Below are 16,307 nucleotides of genomic sequence, written 5' to 3' on the forward strand. Positions count from 1 at the left end.
CTTTGCATATTCATGAGAAATATATAGCGATATCTATAACATGCAGGATAGAAGAGGTGGTAGAAATAATTCCTATGTAGTCATTTTTACTTCTATCATCTTTAACACAAATAGACTAGTAACCTTGTTGGCCCTGTGCTTTCTCCATAAAGGCAGAGAAGCCGGACTGCAGTGAGCGCCTTCAGCTACAGAAAAGACTGGGCTGTAGAAATTTCCAGTGGTTTGTATCAAATGTGTACCCTGAACTCTCCCAGCCTGAAGACGCACCAAGATTCTCTGGCAAGGTAAGAGAAAGCACACTATAAAGAATGATTAGTGGTTTTGCATTCTTCAAAGACCCCAGTATTGCTTCCATGTACTAAGTACGCAGAGAACATAGAGTAAGAGGCTGTTCCTGCTTTGAAACGTTTATTATCCAAACAGCCAATGCAACTAGGATGGAAAGAGAAAGAAAAGGACAGAGGAGACAAACATTTGGTCCAAATTCTCACATAAACATCGAAAGCCAGCCAGGGGATGAACCCATATTGTCTGAATCAGTTCAGTGTCACAGCTCAGAGGAACCTAACCTTAGGTTCTTTAGGTGCCATTAGTGAAGGAAAAGAATTGTGTTGCCTTACGCAGATGGCAACTGCAACAGCAGCTGATATATCTCTGTACTGACCCATGTGCGTGAAGAGAAAAAAGCATTTCTTCAGTCCTGCACTTCCCCCAAGGGCAGAGGTGGTAGCAATAGCAGTTCCCTGGCTGACTGTGTACAGGAGGCAATATTCTCAATGTTTTCTTTTAAAACACAGAGGATGATAATTACCATTCATTAAAATATGAATTTCTTCCATTACTGGAAAGGGCTTTCCCCCAACAAGGCAACAAGATCCACTAATTAAGTCACTGCTTTCTGTAGCCAGATTTTACTGTGTCCTTTTACTATTTCATCTGTTCTTTATCATCAAAGTTTGCTTGAGAAGAGTGTAAGAACTGAGTGTGGATCACAGGAATCGTCACGTTCTTTTGTTCTGGAATATCTTAATTTTTTTCTGAATACAGTGTCCAGTTGAAGTGCAATTTTCCATTAGCATAAAAATGTTGAAAGATTTATTTTAACTATCAGAATAGTTAACACCAGAAGTGGGTATCTCTAACTTAAGCAAAACTCGTTGAGTAACACTGACCTTTGGTGGGACTCTGCCTTTTGTATCAGAGCAGTTGGCAAGTTCAATATGCAAGATCGAGTCTGAAAGAAAAAAATACTGCCTGAATTCTGAGGAAAAACATATATCATAAAGAGATATAATCACAAAAAAGTTAGCTGAAGGATACTTTGTTTGTATCTGATTGTGCTTTATTTCAGTATAAACCTTTACTTACAGCTTTACAATACTGGTGTTGGCTTCTGTGCAGATTACAGACCTGGAAGAGCCATTGCAGAAGGCTCTATCGAACTCTCCCCTTGCAGTGACAGTCTCACCCAGGTACTGTAATACTTTAAGAAGACAGTCACTCTGACATGTAAATGGTTGGGTTGACATTAGCGGAAATACTGATGTGTTAAAAATTAGGCATGTGCTAAGGCAATGATGCCCACTCCTGCAGCTGCGTGTCATTTGAAAAATGGCAATGTTCCCTATGTCACTGAGGCCAGATACCCACACTTTGCTCCAGCAGACATCATTAAGTGCCTATTTGCTAGTAGTAATTGGGATGGGTTTCCCCATTAGTGCCTAAAACTGCAGTTTAGTGCCTGAACTGCAGTCAAAGACAGGAGGGAAATTCATATAGACTTCCCAGCTGGCATTAGACTAGCAAGTTCATGCGTTAAAAGAAGCCAAACCAATACAGACTGACTGCAGACATTTACTCCAAGTCCCAAGCAAGTTTTGCTGCTTACACTTAGCTCAGGGAAAGCTGCAGGCACGCTTCTAACTGCAACGTTGTCAGAAACAGCCTTCTGTTCAAATATTTATTAAACTAGAAAATTTTATTATAGGATGGGTTTACTTTATACATGATTACAGTCCACAAAGCCTTTCCTTGGGTAAATAGTTATGCCAGAATTAGCCAGCCGGGGCGATTGCTTTGCAGGGTCAAGGCTGTTGGGTGTCCATCACTCATGTTGGGATTGCATCTTAACAAACATGTACAAGAAATTATTTTTGGAATTAGCATTTTAAAATGATTTGGAATGTCCTTCTGTCGTTGTTCAAACAAACCCTCTCTTTTCCAGCACTTTGAATATAACAGCATGAAGGAAATCCGGCTTGGTTCTGCTCCGCTGTTTTGCTTTGATGTCAGACACGGGAAGGTTATCCCTCAAAACTGTACAAAGGAGACAGACAACAGCCACCAGCACTGGGATGTCCAGGAGGTCAGTAGTGACTGCCGCGAGGGGAAGGCAGCTGATGGTGACTGTGGGATCACCGGGTGATTGACAGGATTCATGTGTGGGGAAGGAACGAGGTATTTGAAGGGCAAGTTTCACTTCTGTACCATTTTCACCCAGGAAATTTAGGATGACTCTTGCCCATTTACACTGTCTATGTGAAACAGATTTGGTTTAAAAATACAAATTGCAGGAATACTACCTAAATTCATATGGCCTTGTCCTTGTACTGGTCTTACAGGAGTAGAATCAGAATCAGTGGCTGTGGAAATAAGAGCAGGGCAAATCCTTGCCCGCTTCTTTTGGATACAGGACGGGCCTGGGAATCCTGAACTCTCCCAAATGAGAACTCTTTGGGAGTAGGGCAAACACTAAAATTCCTCCTGCATTGTAAGCAAAGAGCAAACTTCCTATTAGAGAAATTCAGTATTGTTCAGTGGGGTTCACCCAGCAGAGCAGGAACTGCTCTACAAGACTGAAAAACGTCATGCTGTAGGACAGCCTGGGAAAATGGCAGTTGCTGTAGTTGTAGGGATGCTGTAATCTCCTGGTGCAGTTCCTACTGTAATTTGTTTTGATTCCTAAGGGAAGCAGTGGTCCTTTTGAAATTTTGTGGCCTGTAGTACTGTACTTGATGCTGATGACAACCTGTATACCTGTAAGAAACAAATAGTGGTGGAAAAGAAATTTCTTGAATTCTGCACCTACCGCTCCTATCAGCTTTGAAAGGAATTATGAATACTCACCATGCCCTGGGCTCAAAGCTAAACCTAATCATTATATTTAGAGCAATACTTAAAAATTTTTGAGCAACCAGTCATTACTGGTGATCTATTGTATGCCAAAAGTTTCAGAAATGTGGCCTAGCTTTTACTGGAAATCCCTTATTTTTAATTTGTTCTTTCTTTCCCTTCTCTCATCTTGCAGAACGGAATGATTGTCCATGTCCTTTCTGGCAAATGCTTAGAAGCAGCAAAGAGTGAAGATGAGAAGGACTTGTTTTTGTGTGTCTGTAACAAGAATGCAAATCAGGTGTGGCAATTTGAACAATCCCATGTGCTACGTCAGAGATGAATGACAGGTCATGACAGAGATGACTGTGGGAATCAAATTTCCAAAATTTAACATTACTTCTGTTTGGGATTGAAGATACATTTCCTGCATGGACAAGAAAGATGTTTGTGTTTGCTGTAGCATGCAGGGAAGTTAGGAAGGTCTCTCCTTTGAAAGCCTGGTTCAAATAGTTGCCGCCAGTTCCTGGTTTATTCAGCTCTAGCTAAAATTTCTATTTATTCTGTGAAGCAGGGAATAAAGATACTGTGAGCATCAATAGATTCTCAATTCTGCTATTGCAGAAGACAGTTAAATTTGCCCTTTGAAGGAAACGTGGAAAATTGGCTGCCAGACAGCTTGTCTTTAGCATTCTGTGACTTCTGAGGATACAGGAAAACGAATGTTTGTGAAACTTTTGAAACTGCAAGAGGAAGCCAGCCAAACCAGGATAAGAGTTTAACCTTGTTTTACAGTGCACTTGACTCATATAAAACAAAGTAGGTTTTGTATGCATGAAAGTAGTGGATGTTTTAACGTGTAATAGCTAGAAGTTTGTTTTCCAACTAGCCTGAGCCAAATGTCTACCCTCTACGAGATTGCACAGAGCACAAATTAGCACTTAATTAGGCACTAACTGCTCTAGTTGACTTGGAACACCAACAGTCCTCAGCGTTTGGCACACCCTTCCTTACATCCTTCGTCCACAGTCTAATTTGGATGGGATAAGACTGAAATATTAACAACTTTTTTTTTTTGTTTTAATGAAATTGAAAAACAACTTTTCAGGAAACTTTTGTGGAATATGGAAGAAGATTGAACTAGGTTCGAGAGAAGGGTAAAACCTTCCCTGCTTATTTTGAAATGGGAAGTATCAGTGGCATCCGTTTGCTCTTACAAATCTATGGGATGAGCTTATTATTATTCCAGTGACAAAGGTGCTGGCTGAAAACAGCAAAGGAAGGGAAATGGCAGGTTTCAACAGTGGCTACCTAGGAAGAAAATACTGCTGCCTACTTCCAGTTGCCTGCATCCTGAGATAAGTCTTTCACAATGTGAAAGTGAGTAAGTCTTTCACACTGTCAAGTTTTAGCCAAGAAGATCTTTTAGATTCTTGGTGTTGTAGGTCTCCAAGCTGTTTTTCCAAAGACAGTAGCATACAAAATTGTCTAAACAAGCTTCTTCTGCAGAGCCCGCATCCCTGCTGACCTCCTGTCTTTCAAAGAAGTGAAGGAGAGTTGATGTTAGGTAATGAAAATGCTCTCATACAGTAGGCACTAGCAAAGCAAACGTCTCTTGGTATTTTGTTAGGGCACTTTCAATTTTGGAGTTAAAACCAATAATGACGACACTTTCCAAGAGCCTGCTAAGATAGAAGAACAAAGATTTGGGAGTCTTCCCACATCAGCACCACACCTGATTAGTAGTATAAATCAGTCATAACCATATGTATTTATTAAAGGGGAAGGGTATCCTTAACGAATCTTAATTTGTTTTTGAGATTTTTTTCAAAAGACAGAAAACTGGGGGTTTTTGTAAAATGTAGAGCACATTGTTTGAACTTTAGACAAAGGAATAACAGAATATTCTGCTCAGAGCCTTCTAGTCACCTGCTCTTGGTAAATCATAATAAATTAGCTTCGAGCATACAAAATTGGTTACAACAGGAGAAAAGAACAGCATTCTGTGATGTGTTGTCCAAAATATTTCCCAGTGGGCTCTCTGTTTGCTTTGAGTGCAACAGATTCCACACCATGTCCAGGCATCACTCCAATTACCCTAATTACCACTTACTCTGATAGCATCAGAATCTAATACCATTTGCTGATGTGTCATTTAAAATTTCCTGTGACATTCTTGAAAATGCTTCAACTTTCGGCTGAAAGGGTGGTAGCAACTTCTTCCAGAACACCAAGTGATCCCTATTCATTGCCCAAATCTAGGGTGAGGAAAGAGAATTTCTAAAATTGCATAAAAGATGAGTGAGATGCTGTTTTAATGACATGTGATTCCTTTATTTTAAATTAAAAGTATGCCAGATTTTTTAATTATGTATTATTTATTATATTTTGGACTCTACACTGGGAATATCATTCCTTCAGCATTTAGCTTAATGTTAAAAGAGTGTGTATACAAATATGATAATTGATCATAAGTGAGATTTATCACAAAGGAGAATGAAAATATTTTTGTTTTAGAGAGGAAAAGTTTGGAATAAAACTTAAGAGATGTGGACATCCTCATACTGCTTTTTAACATAATGGTAAAAACCTAGAAAATAAGGTTTGCTGTAGGTATATGTACAACAGAAATATATGTTACATAATACCTCTTCCAACAATAAAATGAAATTTATGTTCCCGTACCATTTTAAATGTAATTATCATTATATTTGTTGCTTTTAGTAACAGTGTAACTGTGTGTTTGGTTTCCAAGAGAACTAAACTCCAGAGCACCAGGTCTCCATATGGGGACAGCCAGGGGACACGGACTGCGGGCCAAACTATGGAGGACGCTTCCCTCTAATATAAAAATAACTTATTATTACACACACACAAAAAAAAAGAAAGGGAAAACATCTTTCTCCTCCTTTTCCTAGTTTCCTTCCTGTATGCCTTCTAAATGGATCAGTTGGTTGTACCAATGCTGTTTCCCCATTGGGGTGCTTTACACTCCGCCCCTGTGGTTAGATCCATGAACTAGACCCTTCTCCTCACGCAGGTGGTTACAGGGGGCTCAACCTCTGCTAAGGGTGCTGGGGTGTCTTCCTCATTCTTGCCCACCTGTCACACACCACTAGCAGACGGCGATGCTTTGAGCATCCCAAAACATGAAAATACTTTTAGCTCTGTATTTAGACAGGGACAACATTTCAGGTTCCTCTGATTCCTATTGACAGGAGAGAAGCGTAAGAACAAAACGTTTCAGGCAAGAACGGAGTGGCAGTTTTGACTTTGAAGGCCTCCAAAGTAGAGCCTCAGGCAAGAGCAAAGGAATTCCAGCATAACAGGAGTAAACATCTTATAGTCTAACTCCACCTGTTTCTTTGAATTTGGCAACCTAGCCATAATGAATGCTTGGAGCCAAACCCACCCACGAAGCTGAGCTAAAAGGTCAGATTGCAGAAAGAGGTCACCTTTCGGTTGACAACGCTTACTAAACAGCCTGGTTTGTTCCTCTTCCAGTTAACTGGAAATTGAAGAATATAAAGGCTTGTAATGTTATTCAACTTACTTTTAAACCTAGACCCAGTTGATGCAGTTGGTATTGGCCATAGTTTGGGGTTTGACCTGTTTGGTGAGGTGTCATCCCTGACGTAGAGAAACAGAATGGCAGCATTTTTCTCCGTGTCTGAACCTGAAGTGTGAACAAGGGGAAAGATAGAGCAACCTTTATGTTAAATCCTGTAGCACAGAAATGTTCAGGGCATCTCTCAGTCCACATCCAGGTGCCTCCAGGTCCTTCCTTGGAGATGCTGACTGAGCTGTAATACTGTCTGCTTACTAAAACACAACAGCTGCCGCTGCAGATTTCCCCAGGAAGGAATGGGGCTATGCTGAGGCAACCAAGACAAGAACAGAAACAGCCTAGATTTCTTTTTATAACAGCTGGATGGGGATGTGCGAGTGAGAGCTTTCAGTTTCTGCCTTTGCATCTCATTTTATCTCCAGCAGTTTGGTTCAAATTACGAACACGTTGGGAGTAAAAAAGGATCATTTCGTAAATATTGGTAGCTTCTTGGCTCATGTTTTCAAGCTACACAAACTGCGCCACTTCTGCCCTGAATAAACTCTATCAGTGCACAGTGAAATGTTTTATTTTTGTTCCTCTTCCTTGTGATGTGATTGGCTGATGCTTCTTTTTCCTCATGCTGCAGAACAGCTGGTCTGCAAATAACCCCACCGAAAGCTTCCAGTGGCAATACCTTCATTTAGCTGTCACTTAATGGTCTTACAGAAGTGTAGAGGAGGACTCGGCCGCCACAAACATCTCTTAGAGGGGGCTTGATTTTATAGTCCTTTGCCATAATTTCTATCGGTTTCAGCAGAAAGGTCTGAATAGGGACTACAGAAGTAGAATCCCTGGAAAGCACGATCTCTGGCTCACGATCTTCAGACAGCCCACAGCTGTTTCTTCACCAGGTGGCTTGGAAGGATGTACTAGAAAAACAAGCTGGCTACATGGCTTGGGATAGCAGACATAGCATTTTTGCTGTCTTTCTAGCTGCAAATGGTGGGGTTTTGTACAATAGCTATCCCACTTGGGGATTATTATGCATTAGACACGTGGGATGGGATTCGCCTCTGTTAACTGCAGCCACCTAAACAGTAGTCACAATTAAGCTAATTGTCTAGGCTTCTTTCTGTTGGTCAGCAGAGAACGCTTCCAGAGGCAACGTCTTTCTTTTCAAAGACAAGTATTTAAACAAGATGGGTGAATCACTATCTAGAAGTCCTTGCTTTCTCTACTGATTAAAGAGGGAGTCTTAGTGATTAATTTAGATGGCGCGTGTAGCTTTTAAACTGGAGTTAGGTGGAAGGAACATCATCTGAAGGGTACCCAGGCTAAAATCCCTTCCCAGAGCTCAACCCCAGTGCCCAGATCTTCTGGCACAGAGATGACAGCCAAGAACAAACTCCCTTGCTACTATCCACAGTTTCCTCAAATAAGCTTACATCCAACAGCACATTTTTTTCCAGGATAGCGTCTCTGTTCACAAACTGAGAGACCCCACTGTGTAGGATGCAGTGTCACAGCATGATTTGGTCCCAGCGGAATACGAATTTAAATTTTCAGAAAAGCCTCTGTAATATTTTGAAGATGTTAACTCTAACATTAATGCTAAATCTTCTATATCTTTCTGCTGAGTAGGCTAGAAAGTTACAGCAGAATTTTCATGATATGGAACAAATACAGGTGTCAGGATTGTTAGCAAGGTTCATTTTAATTTGAACCTCAGCTACATACAGACCAGCCTAAAGGCTGAATACAGTATCCAGTTTCTAAGTAGCTACACAACGGCCTTTGTTAAAGTCCATGACCTTTGGTAATAATATCATGTTTATTTACACTAACAGTAATTTTGCATTATAAATTGAGAAGATGGTGAAAATAATCCATTTTTTTAAAATATGCATTATATAAAAATACTAAATATATTTTAAAACAATCTGAACTATTTTGTGCAATTATTTAAAAGATTGCTACCATGAATTTCCATTCTTTGTTGTATATTTATTAGTCTCTCAGTCTTACAGACTGAAAAAAAATATTCTAATAATGTCATATCGTTATAGGCATAAATGAGCCTTAAAGGATTACATCCTTTGGTATTATGTTTTTCACAGTATTTTTTCTTAACTTCTTAACTTAATATCCTATTAGGTGAAAAATGATTTTTTGTTACAGTCTCTTTTTCATCATTTAATGTGACATTTACATGAAAAATTTAATCACAGATATGAAAGAAAATCAACTGGCACTTTGATGCATCAGGAGTTCATCTCTCAAGATTTAGAATATCAGATATTTATATCTGAGTACAAGCCATTGGGAGGCTGCTTCAAACACAGCGTATTCTGTCAATCACTCTTTATCCATATGGTTTGGTATTACTGAACAAACCAAAAGCGGTCAGAAGCTGTAGCCAAACCAAAATGTTTAATGCGAAACAGCCCTATGGAGAAGATAATTCATTGCATTAGCGTCTTTCTCTTTTCTCCTGTCCCTTTTATTAGCACACACGGCCTGCTTTGCCCGCTTAGAAATCAACAGCCAAGCAGTGAACGAAGAGACAGTTTCATACTCAGAATATTTCAAGTGGGCAGATGCATAAAACTCATCGCGTCAATTAAAAATAAGCCTTGCGGTAAAATTCTCATTGGCCAAGCTGTCTATCTAAAACTCTGGCTTTCTGTCTTCTTATCTAATTTGTGTATGTGTCATATCCATTGAAAACTCATCATCTGCGGTGCCAAGAGATGTTTTAACTTACAAATCAGTCAACAAATCATGGAGCCTGAAAGATGGCTTAGTCTGACCGAGCCATGAATGCTTCCCGAGTTCATGCAGCTTGGCTGATGGATCGCCAGCTGCCGTAGCAAGCTCCCGGGTGGTGGCAAGAGCCGCTTCTTCAGGGCAGTTTGAGGCTGATTCCTTTATTTGCAGAAGCAAAGGAAACATTAATTTCCTAGTTTCTGTGGCGTCTGCACAGATACGCACACGTACAACCTCAGGAACGGAGCCTGGTGCTGATGCTAAGGAAATAACTTTTAGTTTTACATAAACAATGAGCGGTTTCAGCTCCAGCTCCTGCTGTTGGAACACCCTCCTGCGTGCAGCCCGTGACAGCGCTCTCAAGATTCCCTCGCGCCAAGAACAACCCTTAAATCGTTGATGACAGGGAAGGGTGAAACAAAATAGGTCTTGACACTGAAAAATAACTTGATAAGCACAATAAGTACAATGAGGCCATAATTTGCTAATAACAAAAAAATGCCTGTCTTTTCCGAAAAATACAGTCTTTTGTACATTTTAATTCAACGTTAGACATTGTAACCTGATGCTCAGGCTTGGCAGAGAGTGGTAACTCCATTTCGCAGAACATCCAAGGTTTCTGAGTTCAGTTTGGTTTCAGTGTGGAACAAAACCCAGTGTTTCCTTTACTCTCTGAAACAGAGCTGGGATTCTCACTGGAGCCACAATGAGAGATGTCCCCAGGCCAGGCTGCCCATGGCAAGGTGCCCAATTCCGCTTCCTTGTCATCCTGTCGTAAAAAAGAACATTTTCCTCTGGGACGGCTTGCTTTCAACAAGCTGGCAAATTTTGATAAAAATTGTTTTGCCGGAATTTTCTCTGCCAGTGCTAGTGAAAGTCTTTATAACAACTACATGCTAGCAAAGACTGCAGACTCAGCAGAACGGGGAAAATCAATGTTCAATTTTTAACAGAGGGAAAGAATAGCGAAAAGTGGCAAATGGGAAAAGCTGAATTTAAGTTCAATTCCCAAGTATATCCATCCATTTCTTTTTACAACACCTGAGCACTGTAGAACAACCCAACGGGGCTACAATGATAGCAGCAGCCTTGGGTTTATGTTGCAAATACTGACTCCTATTGGAATGCCTGGCAGGGAAAGCTTTTCTCTACATTTTCATGCGTTGGGCCATTTGCTCTCTCTTTGCTGTCATAGAATCATAGAATTTCCTAGGTTGGAAGGGACCTTTCAGATCATCTAGTCCAACCATCAGCCTAACTCTGACAAAAACCATCACTAAACTATACCTCTAAGCACTATGTCTACCCATCTTTTAAAAACCTCGAGGGATGGTGACTCAACCACTTCCCTGGGCAGCCTGTTCCAGTGCTTAATAACCCTTTCAGTGTAAAAATTTTTCCTAATATCCAGTCTAAACCTCCCCTGGTGCAAATTGAGGCCATTTCATCTTGTCCTACTGCCTGTTACATGGGAGAAGAGACTGACTCTCTACAACCTCCTTTCAGGTAGTTGTAGAGAAGGATGAGGTCTCCCCTCAGCCTCCTTGTCTCCAGGCTAAACCACCCCAGCTCCCTCAGCTGCTCCTCATAAGACTTATTCTCCAGACCCCTCACCAGCTGTGTTGCCCTTCTTTGGACACCCTCCAGCACCTCAACGTCTTTTTTGTAGTGAGGGGGCACAAAACTGGATGCAGTACTCGAGATGGGGCCCCACCAGTGCTGAGTACGGGGGGACGATCACTTCCCTAGTCCTACTCACGGCACTGTTCCTAGTACAGGCCAGGATGCTGTTGGCCTTCTTGGCCATCTGGGCGCGCTGCTGGCTCATATTCAGCCAGCAGTTGACCCACACCCCCAGGTCCTGGGAGTTGTTCCTGTCCCCAGCACCTGGGGTGACTTTCATCTCTCCTTACCTGCAAAAGCAAGCTCTAGAAGGGAAAGGACAAAGCAGGAGTCTGGGGATTAAGGACCCAGAATCAAGTCCTCGAAGCAGTTTCAGCTGGTGGTAGCTGCCCTGCTGTTTAATATCTTGGCATTTGATTCACTCTTGGTTTCTGCTAGCATCTCACTTGTCAGATTTGAGCAACCTGAGCCTTCCTCCACAACTCAACCCTCCCTGCTCTAACTTGGGTGGCACAACAAATTACCCGAGCATTGCCCAAATACAAGAAAAGCCTGCCTCCCACTCCTCTGAGACATGGCAGGAATGCATGAAAATCACTCTGTGTCGAAGGCAAAGCTCATCTCTTGTGTCCAACAATCAGACGTTCCTCCAGTCTGCCTAGGGCTAACCCGAGCTGTCAGCCAAGCCACTGGGGGTTTCAGTGACCTGGTACTCATGTCCACCTTGTGAGAATGCTCTAGTGTCAAATACATGGGTACATTGTGCCTCCTTTCCTTATTATTTTTAGGACCTCTAGTGGCAGAAAAAAAAAGTCATTTGTAGAGAAGATCATCTTGGAAAGCTCTTCATGAGAAAGACATGAAATACCAGTATGGCCACGAACTCCAGCCTGTAAGGAATGAATGCCAAAATGCCATTTCTTTAATTAACATTTTGGATTTTCTCCAGGAAGAGTTATCGCATCTTTTTCCTTCTCGTACAGGATACTGCAAAATAATAAACTGAAATGGAGCTCTCTGTTTGTGGAGGGTAGCATACTTTTTTGCTAACCAAGGAAAGTCATGGTACACTGATTTAAAAAAAAGGTCTCCTTTCTCCCCTCTGGTACCCCAAAACCCATCCTACTACTCTTTTGAGCACAAGTTGTCCAAATCCAGGGCTGCTACTACATAACTCAATGAAAGACTGAAGTCTGCCAGGAAAATATCCAAGACATAAAATACATTTATAGCTACTGGTGATTGTTATTTTATGCCTGTCAGTAATCTTTTTAGCAAACAGGTATCCTCAATTATTGATATTTCATTATGGGGTTTCAAGGTGACTCTGTAGATGAAAGATTTAACCCCTAATTTTCTGTTTCTCAATAGGAATACTCTTGGCATGATGAACATTGGAAATGTACAACAGGCCATGAAATTCTGTCCCTCCAGATAACTTGCATTTTGGCCCTTGGCACCAAAAACGTGTTGGTTTTTGCCTGTAGCCCTTAACTAGACCATTCCAGCTGTGCCGGTACCATTAAAACCTCCCCACCCTGTGTGGATCTAGTTCTGCCAGGCCAGTGATTTCCTCCTCTGAACTGAGGAGAATATTAAGCTGCAGAAAGGGCAAGAGCTATCTATACCTGCTCCTATACTAGATCTCATCAGTGCAATTCTGTTATTAAAAATGTTTAAAACACACCTGCAAAACAAATAGTAAAATGAATAAAACCCCTAGATGTGGACAAAGTCTACATCCAGTAAGAACATAGGAGGGACGTATCCTTTTTTCTTGTTTTTGGCAGTAGAAAGACAATCCTAATGGAGAACACAGGAGAGCAAATAAGAGCAGGAGAAGTGGCAGGACGGAGGAGGTTATTTCTCAGACTGAGAATGTGCAGGTGGTCATTTGTTCTACTGAGACCAAGATTTCTCTTTTTTTGGCTGGACGTGTCAGAAATACACACAAATCTATACTTGAGGTTTCCTCCCTGCCCTATTTGGGAGGCTCATCTCGCTTAGCTTTCTGGTTGCTTTCTGCTGGACTGGCTATAATGAAAAAAATGATGGAATTTCCACCAGTAAAATAACTATATTGTGAACTATGGACAGTCTTGGAATTGTCATTTCTTGGCAGTCATGCGCAATGAATTACAATATGCTGCATCTGGGGGAAAAGACGGGAAAGAGTCTGCATGGTAAAGATCTGGATAACGCAAGAATGAGCGAAAGTAAACAGTATTTCACATTGATAAAACACATTTGACAGGTTTAAAATACGACAGTCAACTCAGTAAGAAAGCAGAATATTAAAACTGAGGCATTTCAGATTTTCTGAAAAGGATGTGTCTTAACAGCCGTTGTGCCTCCAGGCATGGGTGTAGCTCATCGAAACTCACTGAGGCATTTTGCTCCTCAGTTGGTGCTGCACAACCGGTCAGGAGCACCGGGAGTGCATGGAACACAGTAGAGGTGCGTTCGGGTCCCATCTGACGGTGGGGCCAACAGCCCGACCTCATGAAGCAAGTTATGGCGATTGAGGCTGATTCTAATCAGGTACCTCACATCTGGAGGGTATTCTAATAGAGACTGTATAGCTGCCGAACAAAATAAGCGAACAGAAAGAATCCAGCAGCCACATACAAAAAAAAGAGAAATCGGACTCATTACTCCCTGAGAAAAGTCCCCTGAAAAATTAAGTTTGGGGGGAATCAAAATCAAATCTACTCACAGATTGATGTCAGGTGCCAGCCTGCATGGAGGGATTGTGCAGGGTGAGAAATACTGTGATATTTTATATTGACTTCTTCAGAATGAAAGGATTCATTTCATAAAAGCTGAAGTGTAAGAATGTGTTTCAGTTAACACTTTTGGACCGAACTGATTTGTATGCATTTAATATTGCTTCCCCTCTCTCCTCCCTATTTTTCAGTTCAGGAAGAGAGAAAGAAAAAAAAAAAAACAGGAGCCAGAGCTGACTGAGAGCAGTCGCAGAATGTGCCCTGTGGCACTTCAGATACAGGACTGGCCAGGATGGCATCACGATCTTAGAAATCAGGTTTTTGTCTATGGTTCTGCCTCACCCTGAGCTGTAACAGCCTCAGACGTGAACGACACCAAAATGCACTGGCCCAGTCTGATCTTTTGGCTGAACACGGTGAAGCAGTAAGAGAGCGTGAAATATTTATGAGAGACAGTCATGAAGGGCAGAAAACCCAGAAATTTATTATTTACTGCACATGTCCTTTATTCTCTGTTCATGAGTAATTCATTTAAATTCTGCCCTTCTGTGGGGTGAAGTGGATCTGAAGTAACATCCCCGAAGCTCCCTGAGCTACCACTGCAGATTTAGGTGGCTGTGCTGGGTGGCAGGATCTGCCTCGGAGCACTTTATAGTAGCTGTGTCTCACAGGGCTCCCTGTGCCTCAGGTTCAGAGTATCCGCAGCCAGCTTAATCTTCACAAGCTGCCCTTGCGAGGCAACCTGCGAGTGTGTTTACAAATCTAGCACGGTAATTTCTTACTCCTCGGGTTGATTAACCTGTCAGAAATGAATCCCTTTCTTCAGACCTCTATTTTTGCAGGTGCTCGTGGTATAAACGCCTCCACCGCACAAAAAAGCCGAACTAGACAAAATGTGCAGACGCTTTATTTGGCATGGAAAGAACCCAAGGACACGGCCCCTGCTACAGTTGCAAAAATAAAAAAAAAAAGAGTGTGGGGAACTTGGCCTTCCTCGATGGAAACTCGACATTTGGGTGGCCCCGCTGCAGCCTGTGTGGGGCTGCCAGTCCCTGTCTCTGAATGAAGAGGCTGGCTTAACCTGGACCGCTATCAAATCCTCCCTCCGTCAGACCGTGCGCTTGGCAGAGGTACTGACAGAAATTCTCTGGCTGAGAAAGCGCAATCAAATCCCGTTAGGCGTCATATCTTGAGGAGGGGTGGTGGGTGGTGGGTGTCTATTCGTTTAAAACACTGAGAAAGTTTGACTGCGGTTGTTTGGCGTTTTCTCCGGTTGCTGATTTATTTGAATTCTCCTTCCGTTATGAAAATCCCAGACTTGAAAAAACTATCAAAGGGTGGGGAACAAAAAAAAAAAAAAAAGGATCAGAGTGTTTTCTAGGGACCAGATTAAATTCTTCCAGTGCATATCTTCTGTACATCTTCCCTCACTTGCTGTATGCACAGGGGATAACTATGCAGCCCTAACTGCTAGGTTACTTGCTAGGTTTACCGAGAAAGAAACAAATTCTGAGATTAGTGCCTGGAACAAACAGCTGGGGCAGGAAAAAAATCCTCCCTCTCATCAGCAGGAGGAGGTGAGACCAGCGCATCGCCCCAGACCGCCCCACCGCCATGTGCTCTCTGTGTGTGTGCACACAGAGGAAATCCGCATGGGAAAGGCTTAGGGATCAACCCCCTCTCCTGCTCAACCTTGCTTCCACAGCAAAATCCCATCTCTAGATTGCTAAGCAGCTTGGAGCGAAGATGTAGGGATCACAGAAACATCTTTTCATGCCCAAGGCAGGATGCCAGCTTGGTGGGCCATCACCTGCTCTCCCTTGGGCCTTATTGTCAAGGGATATTAAAAATACAGTCTTGGTTCCAGTTAACAGCGCTGCTTGGACTTCATGAACCATCCCTGGCTGGGAGCATGTCTTGCTGCTTGCCATGTCCTTTTCACAGTCCTACAATGAGGGATTGCATTTGCCCATCAGTGTCCCGCTGTGCACCATCCCAGGGTTTGGGAATTTTCCTGTTTGTCTCTATAGGAAACCGATTATGTTCCCGGCTCCACAGCTTTTACTTGCCCACGGAAAGCTCGTAGGCTCTGACCCCAGGCTGTTTGCAAAGCCTGTCAAAACCCATTTGTGTATGAAGATCGCAGCAGCGAATATCACAGTTAAGGCTAAAAGGCAATTCTATGCCAAGCTCATTCTAGGTCACTAGCTTCCTAAGGGTATTCTTCCAAGAAATAGCTTTATCTTGAGTAGTTCCGCAAGAGGAGAGAGACTGTGAGTTACAATTAACCCCTTCTTCAAAAGGAAAAGCAAGAATTCTTCATTCGGTCACATTCATCACTCACAATTTATTCAGGATAAGACTTTTTTTCTTTTTTTTTTCCCCGGCCAGTATTAGAAAATAAAGCTAGAAGGAAATAGTAGATTTGAATGAAAAAAAAAATAATATTCTTTGCCCTTTCGAAAAGGGCACTATTTTATATGTGCATCTTGGGCAGCATCCACACTCCTTTTAGAAAAGTAAATACAGTG

General features: G+C 42.0%; 1 protein-coding gene across 2 annotated transcripts in view; it reads left to right on the forward strand.

Moving 5' to 3' along the window:
• Positions 1 to 6,641, forward strand: part of GALNT15 (polypeptide N-acetylgalactosaminyltransferase 15) — a 28,770-nt gene extending 22,129 nt beyond the window's left edge. The window contains exons 8-11 of one of the 2 annotated variants that reach the window (XR_010069863.1): positions 153 to 284; positions 1,402 to 1,472; positions 2,225 to 2,365; positions 3,308 to 3,444. Coding sequence is in view for 1 of the 2 variants with exons in the window: in XM_063325135.1 (XP_063181205.1) it covers positions 153 to 284; positions 1,371 to 1,472; positions 2,225 to 2,365; positions 3,308 to 3,454 (522 nt within the window). In the remaining variant the exon portion in view is untranslated. Of the gene's footprint in view, positions 1 to 152; positions 285 to 1,370; positions 1,473 to 2,224; positions 2,366 to 3,307 lie in introns of both variants that reach the window. The other variant, XM_063325135.1, reaches the window with a different exon arrangement.
• Positions 6,642 to 16,307: the final 9,666 nt, after the last annotated feature.

Source organism: Chroicocephalus ridibundus, chromosome 2 (genome assembly GCF_963924245.1).
Source record: "Chroicocephalus ridibundus chromosome 2, bChrRid1.1, whole genome shotgun sequence".
Taxonomy (NCBI): domain Eukaryota; kingdom Metazoa; phylum Chordata; class Aves; order Charadriiformes; family Laridae; genus Chroicocephalus; species Chroicocephalus ridibundus.